Source organism: Lissotriton vulgaris, chromosome 8 (genome assembly GCF_964263255.1).
Source record: "Lissotriton vulgaris chromosome 8, aLisVul1.2, whole genome shotgun sequence".
In the NCBI taxonomy this organism is placed as follows: Eukaryota; Metazoa; Chordata; class Amphibia; order Caudata; family Salamandridae; genus Lissotriton; species Lissotriton vulgaris.
The window spans coordinates 327,094,357-327,110,271 of NC_141696.1; the positions used below are offsets into that span (position 1 = coordinate 327,094,357).

Genomic DNA, 15,915 nt, shown 5'->3' on the forward strand with positions numbered 1-15,915 from the left:
TACATTTCTATCTTCAGTAGGAAATTCAACCAAATCATAGGAGATTGGTTTCGGAACAATAATAATATTTGTCTCAGCTGCATTTAGGTCTACTCTGCTGCCCAGAACAGCGAGTCAATCTATGTCCTCTAATGTGGGGAGTATGTCAAATCTTTTATATGTGGATATGCCAGGTGAGTATAAAGGAACACTATATCCTCAGTTTGGGATACGACTGTGTATGGTTCAAGGGGGGGTTAAAGTAACCAAGAGGCAATATTTTAATGTCCATGGTCATAACACAATCATGATAGAGTCTGAAGAGGATTTCATGTGTCAGTTGTGGCATCCTGAAAGTAAAAATTATGCAATCACCTGGGAGTGTTTTATCCCTTCTCCCCACCCACCCAACTCTTCTAACCATCTTAAATTCTCCAAACAAAGCCTCTGTTAGTCCAGTCGTATTACTGAGTCAGAAGAGAGCCTTATTTCTCAGTGCTTCCATGTTTCATTCGACTGCGATTGTATTTGAGGAACATTTGCCAAGACTATAGTGTAGGGGGTAGCTGCCAGAGGCAAATCCAATCTGGTGTCTTCCTCGTCTCGATTAATTAGACGGGAAGGACCTGTAGGCGTGGTTGTTCCAATATCTGGATGGGAAATTGCCCCTATAGAGTTCTATCTATGGCCGGTCTTTTTACTTATAGGTGTTTTCAAAGAGCTTTGGCCTGTAATAGTTTGACTGTTTTATAGGACTTCGGTATACCTTGATGAGTAGTTGATTCTGTATTGTGAGCTCTTTTAGGCAAATGGTCAACCTGGGAGGACAATGCGTCCTTACCTGATCCTGCTGCCAGATTCTGTAAATTTGTTGTGGGGTTATCGGGACAATCAGTAGTGCCTTTCCTCAAAATATCTTCAATAGCTGTTACCCTTATCAGTAAATTCTCTAGAGCATCAGCAAATATTTTTTGAAGACCATCTATTTTGAGGGACATTTTATCATAGTCTTCTTTATGACTGTTTTACAAGTAATTAAAGCTGGTCGGCCTTTTCCCCCCTTATCAGGTTTAGACTTATTGTTGTATTTCCTTTGTTTTTTTCCTGGCACATTAGGCCTAATTATATATGTGTCTATGCCTCTGGTTGCTAGAGTTGCCTTGGGATTTCGGGGCGCTTTAAAGGAGGTTGTGTCTCATGTTCCTGGTCGGACACATGGATGTAATCAGACTTGTCCTGCGCACACCTTTACATGCTTTCCTCTTTTCTTTTGCCCATTATTCCCTCTTGTTCCTACTCAAACAATATGGGCTTGGACTCTTTCAAAATGAGGTACATAAGTATAAACCCCTCAAATAGAATCTGGCAGCCTGATGCGATCATCAGACTCAGAGGCGATCATACAGAATTTTAACAATTAACAGCCTATTGCAGTGCACAATATATTGAATTATAAAAGACCCAGGACCGCACAAATACAAAGTAGTTAATGCAGTATCTAAACAGTCTCTTTGTTAAATGTTATTAACCGTTCTTCTGTTGTTTGTCACGTTTCCCACAATGATGTAAATTAAACAGCAGGCTGGATAGCGTCCCGAACAATACTGCACTATGTTTTGAGACCTCACCCTCAAGTGTAACAATCCTTGGAGCAAATAACTGATCAATGGTCTGTGACCGCAACTGGGGTCACAAATCATTGGTAGATGTCATACCTCAATTTGTAACCCTCTTCACAACCTATCCTAATTGTGATTCTGTATGGGTCACTACATCAATTTTAATATATAAGTTAAAAAGTAGTGAAGACAAGAGGCACCATTGCCGTGTTTCTCTTTCTATCTGGAATTGTTTTGTTAACTTGAATCCCTGCTGATGGTCTCCAATAGATAGGCTTTTCATTGCCCTAAGAAAATTGTCTCCTAGTCCGTATTTATTGACTACTGCATACAGAAAAGGCAATCTCACTCAATCAAAGGCCTTTGCGGTGTTGCAGGTCATTAAGTGAGTGGATGATTTCCATCTAAATCATAGGTCAGTTCATATAGCTGTCGGCCTTTCATGAAACCTTTTTGGTCTAGTGTATCACCTCGCCAATCACCTTATCTCGCCTTTTAGCTTTAATTTGTGTATAGATTTTGTAATCATTGTTCAACAAGGATATTTGCGTATATGATTCGCACACATTAGGGTCTTTCTTAGGTTTTAAAAGTTTACTTTATGTTGCTTCTTCCCATGAGCTAGGATGACCATGACCCCCCACATAAACAACATTTAGTAGTCTAGTAAAAAACGGGGCTAGTTCTTTTTTTAAGGCCCTATAAAGCTCATTTGGTATACCAACCGGTCATGCTGCCTTCCACAGTTTTAACTCTCATAAGGCCTTTTCTACGTCCCAAATACTTATTTCTTGATTTAAACTGTATTGTAGCTGTTCTTGCAAAACTGGAAAATCATCATCCTTGAGAAAGTTATTTATCTGTTGTTGTGTAATAACCACATCATTTGTATTTAACTTCTGAAAGAAATTGACAAAAGCCTGTTCTATATCTGGATATTCTGCATAGTGTTATTCAGTCTCCTTATTTGTAATTTCTTTAATCAAGTTTTTTGAGCTGTCCACCCGTCTTCCATGCCAATAATTTCTCACATCCTTCCCCATACTCATAATTAGCCAATTCACTAGCCTCCCATTTTTCCGGCGTGATACCATCTAACTAGTCGCCCAGTTCCCCTTTTACCTCTTTAATTGTATTACTTAAGTTTACCTGTCCTCCAAGAATGTTACAAACTTTTAAATTTCTTCGTGGCCCCTCTGTCTTCAATTCCATTTCTCTCAGTCAAAGCTTACATTCCTTTGTTTTCTGTGTCACATAACTGATTTTTCTTCCATGGATAAATGCTTTATAGGCATCCCATATAATATCTATAGATGTTGAGCCTTCATTTATTTAAAAACATTATGTTCTGTCTTTCTTGAGTTGACTATTATAAATGGGACACCTAATATTGTTCTATCCACGGTCCATCTAGGTGATGCCGGCTCTTTGTCTAGCAAAGGTTCTAGCTTCACCTCTGAGTGGTCAGATAGATGTTTCGGCTGATGTTTTACTTCCTTAACTTTTTGCCCCAAACTCAAACTTATCAAAAAGAAATCAATCCATATTGTGAACCCCTTTTTCTGACCCGCCCTTTGTCTCCATACAGCCGTTAAACCTAATGCTTTCTAATGTGGTGTACATAATCCCTTATCTTTGGGGAGTTGGCCACACTAGTAGTAGATTTATCTTGGGAGGGGTCTGAATGCACAGGGAAATTGCATCCTATCATGATGTAGTTTCCGATCACAACTAATTGGCCTTACAGCACGCAAAGAGATCCTGGGTGATCAATATTTGGGCCATAATACCCTATAAACATATACCCTACTTTTATTTTAGCAATATAAGCAATATAATTTTCCATCTTAGCCTGCACTGACTTTTTCATCAAGATGGCTACCCCCTTCACATTACATCTCTGATCTGTGCATGCAAATTGGGAAGTCTATTTTTGAAGTTTTAAAATTTTGGCCCATTCACCCTTCCGTAGATGCTTTTCTTGCAGTATTATGATCTCACTGTCTGCTTGTTAGAGGTATTCTAATATTCTCCTCCTCCTGCCATGAACCCAAAGTCTGTTTGCATTCTGAATCAGAACCCTTAAACTTTCTTTGTCATTTTATTAGTAGGGTCCCTACCTGGGTCATTATTGTAGTCTTTGTAGCGCCTATTTTTTCTCAAATGAGAAAATTATTTTAAAAAAAAATTCCCACATACTACTCACCCAGCAAAAAATACTATTAACTCTCAGTTTTTTTACATATCCCCACCTGGATCTCCCCATGGGTGGAACCCTCCCCACAACTGTGTTGGGTGTCTCATGGTACCCTCAAGCTTCTTCTTTCCACCGACTGCTAGTGTTTTCCTTCTATATTTTGCTGTAGATTCTCAACCTCAATGGGATCTTTTATGTTGTGCATTTTATTTCCCCAAATTATCTAGAGTCTTGTGGGGAACCTTTCTTGAAACTGTTGGCCTTCAGTGCTTCGTATAGAATTTGTTGTTGTAAGGAGTACGTTTTAATAATGACTAGTATTTACCTGAGTTTTTTCTTCTTGGGATTTCTCTTGAAGATATCTCAGTGAATCCTCTGTATGTCAGCCTCCTTGTCCTCTGAAGCTACCAGCGGAACACTCCTTAATCAGATTACTCACAAATTCTTTTAGATCTCTCCTTCCATGCCTTCCAGAATATTTAACAATCATAGATTGTTCCTTCTAGCATTGTTCTCCAAGGATTCTATCTTGTCCCTTAGCTTTTTTCCCATCTTTTCATTATTTGGATTTCCATGTAAGTTGTTTCAACCTCCTTATTTAGTTTCGCTAAGGAGGCTTCCATGTTGGCTAATCTCTCTGTGAGGTCAGTCATTTTAATTTCCAGAGTATCACAGTCACCTTGTATTTTAGCCATATTCTGTTCATATATAGCAAATTTATGTTTGATTTCCTCCGCCAGTTCAACTAAAAGTGATTCCATGCCAGGTTGTTCTTCGGAGCCCTGCATTTGTTCATCCATCATTTTAGACACCATTTGGGACAGTGTATCAGATGCAATGTCTTGGTTTCCCTGGGACGTCCTGGAAAAATACAGTAAACTTGTTTGTTAACACTACCCCCTTTCCCTCAGTTGGTTTTTGCTTTTTGTCCATGTCATAGCTATCAGTTAATGGAATGAAAGAGCTAGGTTGGTATGCTGTAGTATTCCTCTTCTCTTACCTAGCCTGGACCTTAAAGAAGGATAGCAATGAGGGCATCATTTTAACTCTACCTTCAAGTTTAGGGACTAACAACATGATGGCTAGCTGAAGTTCTAGCAGCAAGCTCTTCTCTCCGACACTGCAGCAGAAATGGAATAGCAGGCAGAGCTCTGGCTGCATTTTTTTTCTTCAGGTTCCTTTACGTTTCTTTGGCTGAATAAAAAAGCCGTCCCACAACATAGACAGCAGGAGCTTGGAGACCAAGGTAGGCTGCAGGCTCCTGGCTATGTGCTGCGCAAGGACTCCGCAGAGACCAAAGAGTCTATGCACTCGTGGGCTTCCGGGGCACTCCAGGCAGTATCAGCACTGAATGGTGGTTGCATGCAGGGACGAAGGCAGCTTTCTCAAACTGCTGGAGCTGGGGATAAATAAGCTCATAGAGGGGAAATAGGAATATGTGAGCCCGATGTGAAAAGCAGAAGTGGGCAGCAGAGGCAAGCCCTGTGTGTTTACCACTCCTCTAGTGTCCACAAAGAGGACTTAGTGAAAAAAAAACAACACAGAAACTCCTGTGGGAACAATACCGGTAAGAAATAACGCTAATTGCGCATTGAGAAATAACAGTGCTGATATAGATACCCAGATAGCAGAGGAAGGCGATAGTGGGAAAATACAAGAGGTCAAGGAAATAGTTTCCCCCCCACCCTCCGGTTTACATTATTACCGTTGGTCCTCAACAAAGTGAAGGTAACCCCTCTTTGACTCTAATAAGACTGCATCCTATTATGAGATGTAAAGGAAATCAAGGTCCTTCACCTAAACATTGCCCTACTTTAATTTTTTATGCATTCCCCATTGGACATTGTATCTGTTATTTCATGTTTGCAATCTTTTTGCATATTTATAGTGGACATAAAAGTAAAAAATATCAACTGGCGTTTCTCGATCAGCCACCATGCTTTAGTGGTACAGAATATCTAGTGAGAGGCGTTCCACACTTTCTCGCTCTGTCCCCGGGTCTAAAATGCTGCACATCTGGACCCATGAAATGAAATCTGTGGGATGTGCTTTTGAAGAATATGTGTTTTAAACAATATTTTTTATTTTATTTTTTAATGCAGCTGGACTTCGTTCAGACTATACTTCCACAACCAGATCAGGTAATTTATTTCTACCAGTATTTCACTGCTTCTGTTACAGTCTCCTGTATTCTTCTCCCATTGTTTTATATTCTAAAATGTACCCAAGTATCATTCTAGTTAGGCCTCCTGCACTATTATGCCACTCTATTATGGTTTTAGCATACACCTGTTGACTCTATGCATTTTCATTGTTTAGAAGTATCCCCTTTTCCATGTGCCCTGGATCGTGTGTGATCCTCTATACAGGTGTGTTTCAAAAGGTTTCTTGAAATGCATATATCTTGATTTAGCACTTAGGTGGAGGTCCAAGGCGCCATCTTTTTAGCTGGTTGTAAGGTTCTGCCTGGACCAAGTAAGCCGTGGTTGAGTGCATATATCAGATTTCCTGTAATCCACCCCAATCCTGTTTCCTGTAATCCAGGCATGCCATTAACAGGCTTCTCATACCTTTTATTCAGAGTCCATTCTGGAGGAAAAAGATAAATCTCCAGAGCACATACAGTTGCATAATAATTCTCAAAACAATAGAATTGATTTGAAACGGATGGTAAATTCAAAGCTCTAATTAAATCAAACAGGAACTTCTTATCTGCACCCTCCTTCCACTCTTCTCAATATTGTGGTATTCAAACACCTGATAGCTCTTTGCTTTCTAACATCCTAGATCCCATGTACAGATTCTAGATTGTTTCAAAACGTCTCTAAACACACTTCCTATAAAAAATATTCCTGGCTTCTTTATTATGACAGGGGGTATACTTCCAATGACTCTGGCTCGCAAGTGACGCTAGACATTTCAGGGTAGAAACATGACCACACCTACAGTGCCATGTGTAATGGAACTTGCCAGAGAAAATGCCTAATTTCCTAGTAACAATGTCACTTCATAGATAACAGAAAATGCGGTGAGTTTTTACCAGGTTATCTCTGTTTTTACATGAAGTTATCAAGGCCCTGCCCTTTTTAATGTACATTTAAAAAGGAAAAGTAGAGCCTGATATCCAAATGGCAGCTGTTGGTACACAGGTCTACGCGTAACAAACAATTGAAGGGGAAGGTGGCAAAGACCAGGGGCTGCCTCCACCAAGTCCAAGGCTGAAACGGACAGAGCAAGAGTGGTGACTGAAATCCAGGGTGGCTGCGCTTGGTTAGTGGGAAACCAGTTGTCGAATCTGGAGGCAGATAAATATGTTGACAAGGACACATTGGTTGGAGAGTCCTCTGCCACTGCAGGTGAACTGGAGGAGGGGGCTTTCTGCAGTGGTATTGTAGGGCTTGGTGTGGCCAGTTCTTGATTGGCAGAACATAGTTAAGGAAGGAGTTGCCAAAGTACATGAATTGGTTAGGGCTTCTAGCAGGCTCCTCTGCAACACAGTATCACAGAACAGAGTGCAAGTTGTCCAATCCTGTTGCTAATAAATAATCTTAGGGCAGTCAGATCCTAAACCATTTAGGGGGCACAAAATACCAAATGCTTTTTCGCGATTTTTTTGTCAAGCACAGATGTTCTGTGGAAGCATAACTGCACAATACAGGGCAAATGGGTTCTACATGAATCTGAAAGATTGGAAAGATGGGTGCATATATGTGAGGGCTTTTCAGGAACGGAAGTATTGGTGGGGTCCTTTTTCTGTCAACCAGCTCACTTCTCACCTAAATTCCCAGCTAGATCAAGTCTGCAGTTGGAAACTGGACACACGGGCTTCTGTATCAGATATTTTCTGCAGGGTTGGTTAGGAGGGCATCCTAACACCTTTCTTCCTTTTGCTATGCTATCCATATGCACAGCTATGATTCACAGGTAAAAACAAGCTTTGTACCTGTCACAACCTTATGGAGGACTCAGTTGGGGTTCCCTTTACTTCTGGATTGTTCCTTATTATCATTGTTTGTTGGTAAATAATCGAGGTTTTGTCACTAGCTTATCTCAGCTGGCAGTCTTCAGTTGATGGCTTGGTAGCTTTTCAGGGAAGGTAGATTCACCTGAGACTTTTGGCTTCTGCTGCTACACTCTTTCAGTCATTATGGGCCAAGGAACTTACAATACTTACATGGTAACTTGGGGAAGGTGGTCTAACTGATGCTCTAGATGGAAAGACATTTACGTCCACTTTCAGTGGTTGCCACTGTGCTTTCTTAATTTTGTTCTTTCCTTTATATTCTAAAATACACTGTTTCAAACCAATATGAGATACAGGTCCACAATGTGAGCCGAAATGAGAGAATTGACAATAAACCTGTCAGATAATATCCCTTGATATGCAAATTATTGAGAGCTAATCATTATTCTAATCCTCCCAAAACATGATATTCATGGGATGTCAATTTTGCAGTCTCGTTACTTGCCCAAACATAATATCCTTTCTCATATGATGCTGTTACCAAAATGTAATACAACATTTTATCTAAGTTTGTACAAGAAAGTGTCATATGTTAAAACATTGACCATCTCTATGAGGGCAATACTCACCTTCTGGTGTTCATTGCTCTATTACAAGATATGGATGATTGTCCGTACTTTATTTGTAATTCAAAACTGCCTAATTCTCCAGCTTCTTCCTCCACTCTAGCTCAATGGGTCAGCTGGGTAATGACCCTAGTCGGGATTAACATGAATGTTTCTGGTAGACCACGGCACGAAATTCCGCTCTGCTCTAGGAGTTTGCAGAGTTTTTCCCACTCAGAGTAACGCGCGGAGTTCTGAAATACTTGGCAAGCGCGAGCAAAGAAAATCCTACTCCATACCACCTCCCGGCAGATTTCTCAACACGGGCGGTCACGCATAGCTACTACCATCCCAATTGACAAATATTCCATTCACATCGAGGAATCTGCCGATCGATTAGAATATCTATTCGAGCAGCAGAAAGGAGCACCTCTCTTGCGCTGCCAATTGTGCCGTTCACGTTGTTTCCAGTGCGGGACAAACACCTGGTGCTAAAAGTCAGTGTGAACGACACAACCTAACGCACTCGTTGGCATGCGGAACTCTGCGAACTCTGCCCAGGCCTAGTTTCTGGTACTCATTCCATCTGGAGTGGAATTGTATGTAACTCAATTTGGCCTGGAATGAAGTTGGCGGGCATTCTTTGATCTGCTGATTGTCCAGAGTGTTGATATTCAGGATGTTTTAGTGCAAATCAATGGCTCACGAATAGTTAATAGTTATCAATAAACTTTAAACAAGCTTAATTAAGACTCTGGTCTTCCATAAATGCACATTTGCCTAGCTATTGTTGGAAAAGAAAGTCCTGATTTTATTGAAGTTAAAAAGGTGAAAATTATCCATCCTCTGTCTATGTTTCATCAGTTGCTTTCTTTTCCCTGTATAACTATTATGAATTTACTATTTTCTTCCTACATGGTCTTTGATTTTATTTTTGCATTAACAAAAAAGGATGAAAGTGAATCCGGGCTACCTAATAATGTTTATAGGTCGATATGACACCGCAATTATAGGAAATGTAGCTGTTGTAAACAAAAGAGTGAGATAAGAGAATGCATAATATTCCTCTCCCTGGCTTAAAGAAATCAGGTCTTTCCGTCACTACCATAGCTATGAATAGCTGTGTTTTCATGATATATAAAGGGGACTTTACATGCTTGGATCACATTGAGCTGGTAGACACTCCTTGTCTCAAAGTCCACACCTTATGCCAAGGATCACCTTCAGGTCAAGCTCTTATTTGCCACACAAGAGCAGGCACTGCTGACATTGCATCAGGTTCTCCTTTCACACCTCTTTGATAATTGTCTAAAGCTGGGCTTAGTGTCCAGCGCCTGATTATTTCCATATAAGTAATGGATATGTGCTTGCCCAAGTTTTCCTTGCCCCTCCCACCTCCATCTGCAATTCTAAGACACCTTCATTCTCGCAACCGGCATGCACTTTACTCAAGCAAAAAGATGCATTGTGGCACTATGCAAAACATGTTTTGATAAGCACATATATCATTACAAAAGTTTAACTGTCAGTAGAATATTACTAGTGTCCAATGCCACCTGTCATGAACACTCCTCCTTCCATTGATCCTCTAAACAGGTTTGTTTCAAAAGTTTTCTTGAAATGCATATATCTTGATTTAGCACTTAGGTGGAGGTCCAAGGCGGCATCTTTTTAGCTGGTTGTAAGGTTCTGTCTGGACCAAGTAAGCAGTGGTTGAGTGCATATATCAGGTTTTCTGTAATCCATCCCAATCCTGTTTCCTATAATCCATTAACAGGCTTCTCGTAACTTTTATTCAGAGTCCATTCTGGAGGAAAGGGATAAATCTCTAGAGCACATACAGTTGCATAATAATTCTCAAAAGAATAGAATTGATTTGAAACTGGTGGTAAATTCAAAGCTCTAATTAAATCAAACAGGTACTTCTTATTGTGAATTAAAAAGAAGGAATCTATGTACTCTTAGCTTGCTGCTGCCGTGCGCATCACATGCCCAGACCAAGGTCTGAGCGCCTCAGTAGAGTAAGGGTTGGATGGGGTTGGGTGGGTGTTATGGGGGGATGGGGAGGGGAGGGGGGGTTGAGGGTAAGGGAGGGAAGGGAGAACAAAAAGGGGAAAAAAGAAAAATTCCTGGTATGTCTGTCATATAGAGATGCTTTTGTTTATGTCTATGATCTAGAGGTAATTATGGTATGTTTTGGTAAAACAGCAAGAAATGAACTAGAACTGGAAGATGCTTAAAATCTGCGCAATAAATATAGGGGGCCTGAATGACTGGAAGAAGAGGCAAAACCTAGGGTATTTTGTCAGGTCAAATCAGATGGATGTGATATGTCTGCAAGAGACTTATCTTCCCTGGTCTAAAAAACATTTACTTAGTCAGGGGGTATGATCTCTTGGCCTGCTCTACACAGACTTTAATGATCAGAGGCGTAGCAATACTAGCCAAATCTAATGGAGTTAAAGCTAGACGTCAAACGGCGTATAGGTAAGGGAGATGGGCTTTGGTGGAACTGGAAACAGGAGGCACAGTTTGCACAATTTATGGTTCAAACTTAGATGACCCTCATGTTCTTAATTTTATGGAGATAGAGTTAGTAAAATGGCCAAGACCAATAATTCTATGTGGAGATATGAATATCTCTGTTGATTTAAGGAATAATACGACTTATGGTGGCTGTAAACCCAAGGTGTATCGGGCCCTGAGCTCGTTGTTGATATCACATGGGCTGGTGGATGTCTGGGGGAATAAAAAACCTAATAAAGAGGGCTTTACCTATTTTTCATGCCCATATAAAAAATACACTAAATTGGATTCTTTTTTTATAACCTCAACGGAATTAAATTGGGTTACGATTAAAAAACTACCCAAGCTTCCTTCTGATCCCAATCCACTTTTTTTGCAGGATGATATAGGCATCTCTTCTAGGAATCATTCTAATTGGACTTTCGAGAAAAAAGCTCTTAGCTAATCCATTATTCATAGAACATCTAAGGAAATGGACAATAGAGTTTTTTTTACATGAACCGGTACAGTGCTAACAGAAATAGTGTCTAGGATGCATTTAAAGCCGCCCTTAGAGGGGAAACTATAAGTTACTTCCCAAGACTTAGAAAAAAGAGCACCAGGATAATGAGAAATTAACTGCTCAATTGATGGAGACTGAAGAACGTCACATAAAAGATATTATTCAGGGAAATTATGCTATTGAAAACTGGCAGAGGATTATGGCTATAAAAGCAGAGTTATGTAGGGGGATAGCTCAGAAAGCGGCAGATGATTACCAGACTTATAGGGGTAGACTTTATGAGAGAGGGGAACAGGCAGGGAAACTTTCAGCACTGAGAATAAGACAGGGTTTTAATAGGAATGTAATAACTGATATAGAAGAGGACGCCCGGAGTTATACAGAGCCAGAAGATATTCTGAGGGTATTTAGAAACTTTTATCAGAAGTTATACCCTGAAGAGATACATCTGATCGCTTGGTTCCTGAATTTAGGGACAACAGTCCCCAGTTGGCAGCGATAGATAGAATGCTGCTCGAGGAGGATATAGATATTAAAGAATTAGTAGAGGCACTCCAGGAGTTGGCGCCAGGGAAGGCCTCAGGACCAGATAAAATCCCCCTGGAAGTGTATAAAAGTCTGCAAAATGAAATTGCTCCCATGCTGCTGGACTTATTTAATGGTATTGGTTTTTTTGGTAAGGTACCACACTCGTGGGAAGAGACAAATATCATTGTATTTCATAAAAAGGGCACACCTAAAGAGAAACCTGGCTCTTATCGCCCAATATTCCTCATAAATTTGGACACCAAGATCTATGTAAAGGTCTTGGCCAAGAGGCTGGGGGGGGGTCATTGGTCATCTGGTTTCTCCGTGGCATCATGAGTTCATCCCGGGTCATGGGACCACGGACCACATCAGACGTGCCATCTCATTGTTCGATGTCCATGCTGTCACGGAGGGACCGATGGCCATGATCCTCCTCGATGCTGAAAAGGCCTTTGATCGTGTTGCATGGAATTATTTATGGGGGATATTGGGCGGGAGGGGCTTTGGCCCTAAAATTATGGCAGCAATTAGGGCAATGTATTCTGAGTCAAAAGCAAGAATCCAATTAATGGGAGGCTCTTCAGAACCATTTAGTGTTTCAAGAGGGACACTGCAGAGGTGTCCCTTTTCACCCATTTATTTTGCAATGTCTATAGATCCATTGGTGCGTTACTTATTAGACTGCTTAGAAAATAAACCTGTGGTCTGTAATGGCTATGAAACAAAGCTGCTAGCCTATGCAGATGATCTGGCTATCATCATGCCAGAACCGGAGAAAGCCATGGCAGCGATTGCTGGTATAGCAAAGGAGTTTGGACGGAGTTCAGGGTATCTTCTTAATGAAAGTAAAACGCAGATAATTTGCACAAACAACATCTTAAGGGTAGATCAAAGATACCAGGATTCTGCAGTCTATCTAGGAGTTAGGGTAAGCTCTGTGATTACGGATATCGTAAAAACTAATTTTAATCCATTGCTAAAAACAATAAATGCAGAGCTTAAGAGAATAGTTGTTCTCCATCTTTCTATTATAGGAAGAGTAAATGTACTCATAATGACTATGCTCCCCAAGATACTCTATCTTTTCCGTTCAATTCCTTATCTGATTGACGATATTATGCTAAGAACAATTGAGTCCGTTTTTATAAACTTTGTCTGGCAATATGGTAAAATTAGATGATCGGGGAAATTCATGTCACTTCCTCAACCAAGGGGTGGGCTGGCAATGCCAAATATCAGATTTTATCAATGGACTTGTTTGCTAAGCTAGATGGCGATACTATTTGAACCGGCGACAAAAGTATCTGGCACTCGCTTTGATAAACAAGATATACCATCTATATATGAGTTGTTGCTGGGTAAAGAGGCACTAGGTCTCCTGTTACGTAAAAATAATAGGAGATATTATAAGAAGATGCGCTATAAGGTTTTGGAGAGTGTATGGGAAATGTTGTCAAGAATTCGAAAGACGCTAGAAATTCCCCAAAAAAATCAACTACTATACACCCCTTTGGAATTCTAGCATCTTTCCACAAATTAGTAAAGATAGGATGAGGGCACTGTGGGAGCAACAGGGGATTAAGAGAATTGGAGAAATCTATGAAGGGGATAACCTCCTGAGCTTTTCTGAGATACAGCAGAAATTTGGACTTCCAGCAAGTCAGGCTTTTGCAAATTTCTGGCCTACTGAAGAACATCAGACCCCGGATTATTCCAGGAGGTCAGATCAGTATGATCGAGTATTTGTTGAAGGGTGGATCTAAAATTAAGATGATTTACAGCAATCTGGTTTCTACCTTGCATGACGACCTGGAAAAAAGGGAAAAGTCTTGGGCTCTCAAATTGGCTGACCCGGATGTGGATATATATAATTCTTTGCAGCTTTCAAATAGGGTATTCCGGTCCTCAAATTTGAAAGCCCTACATTACAAGACACTTTTTAACCTATATTTTACCCCTGCCAAATTGTTTGATTGGGGGAAAAGAGAGGATAATAAATGCCCTAGACGCTTGGAAGGCCCAGCTGACCTTCTACATATGTTTTACTATTGCAATAAGCTAACTGTAATTAAGGGGGAGATAGAAAAATTCTAGGAGGGGCTGCTAGGCTTTAAGATCGAACTATCCCCTACCCTAATGTTAATTGGAGTTGATAGTAATCTGGGCCTTATCAAGGAGAACGAAGCTCTTATGATTATATCTGTAGCTGTCCTCTGGCTATTGCTAGCTGCTGAGTGGAAGGAAGTATCACCTCCCTCTTATCAGATGTGGCTGGCAAGGCTCTTGGGAATCTATAATACCGAATGCGCTCTCTATCTACGTAGGGATAGAATGATGAGGGAGTGGCGGCAGAATATCTGGAGACCAATTACGGATTGGATTACCCCCGAATATAATCGTGTATATTCCTATTAATGAATTACGTGTTTTCCTGTTTTGTCATCTTTTTTGTACCGCTGTTTTAGTTGCTGTTGCATACCTACTTTTATCTAAAGCATGAGTGTTTTTTAAGCTAAGATATATATATGGATGAAATGTATTATTTGTCATTACCAGGTCTTTTTTCTAATAAAAAAAAAAAGAAAAAAGGAACTTCTTATCTGCACCCTCCTTCCACTCTTCTCAATATTGTTGTATTCAAACACCTGATAGCTCTTTGCTTTCTAACATCCTAGATCTCATGTCCAGATTCCAGATTGTTTCAAAACGTCCACACTTCCAATAAAAATATTCCTGGCTTCTTTATTATCACAGGGGGTATACTTCCAATGACTCTGGCTCGCAAGTGACGCTAGAGATTTCAGGGTAGAAACATGACCACACCTACAGTGCCATGTGTAATGGAACTTGCCAGTGACAATGCCTAATTTTCAAGTAACAATGTCACATTATGGATAACAGAACATATGGTGAGTTTTTACCAGGTTATCTCTGTTTTTACATGAAGTTATCAAGGCCCTGCCCTTTTTAATGCACATTTAAAAAGGAAAAGTACAGCCTGATATTCAAATGGCAGCTGTTGGTACACAGGTCTACGCGTAAAAACAATTGAAGGGGAAGGTGGCAAGGACCGGGGGCTACCTCCACCAAGTCCAAGGCTGAAACGGACAGAGCAAGAGTGGTGACCGAAATCCAGGGTGGCCGCGCTTGGTTAGTGGGAAACCAGTTGTCGAATCTGGAGGCAGATAAATATGTTGACAAGGACACATTGGCCGGAGAGTCCTCTGCCACTGCAGGGGAACAGGAGGAGGGGGCTTTCTGCAGTGGTATTGTAGGTCTTGGTGTGGCCAGTTCTTCACTGGCAGAACATAGTTAAGGAAGGAGTTGCCAAAGTACATGAATTGGTTAGGGTTTCTAGCAGGCTCCTTTACAACCCACAGTATCACAGAACAGAGTGCAAGTTGTCCAATCCTGTTGGTAATAAATAATCTTAGGGCAGTCAGATCCTAAACCATTTAGGGGGCACAAAATACCAAATGTATTTTGGGAGTTTTGTGTCAACCACAGATGTTCTGTGGAATCATACATACACAATACAGGGCAAATGGGTTCTACATGAATCTGAAAGATTGCAAAGATGGGTGCGTATATCTGAGGGCTTTTCAGGAACTGAACTATTGGTGGAGTCCTTTTTCTGTCAACCAGCTCACTTCTCACCTAAATTCCCAGCTAGATCAAGTCTGCAGTTGGAAACTGAACACATGGCCTTCTGTATCAGATATTTTCTGCAGGGTTGGTTAGGAGGGCATCCTAACACCTTTCTTCCTATTGCTATGCTATCCATATGCATAGCTGAGATTCACAGGTAAAAACAAGCTTTGTGCTTGTCACAACCTTATGGAGGACTCAGTTGGGGTTCCCTTTACTTCTTGATTGTTCCTTATTATCATTGTTTGTTGGTAAATAATCAAGGTTTTGTCACTAGCTTATCTCACCTGGCAGTCTTCAGTTGATGGCTTGGTAGCTTTTCAGGGAAGGTAGATTCACCTGAGACT

The 15,915-nt window shown here is 40.6% G+C and overlaps 1 protein-coding gene across 1 annotated transcript in view; it reads left to right on the forward strand.

Annotated features, from left to right (window-relative positions):
• The window catches only part of TMPRSS7 (transmembrane serine protease 7), a 454,018-nt gene that overhangs the window by 17,793 nt on the left and 420,310 nt on the right, over positions 1 to 15,915 (forward strand). The window contains exon 3 of the mRNA XM_086933268.1: positions 5,898 to 5,936. Within this exon, the coding sequence (XP_086789394.1) occupies positions 5,898 to 5,936 (39 nt within the window). The remainder of the gene's footprint in view (positions 1 to 5,897; positions 5,937 to 15,915) is intronic.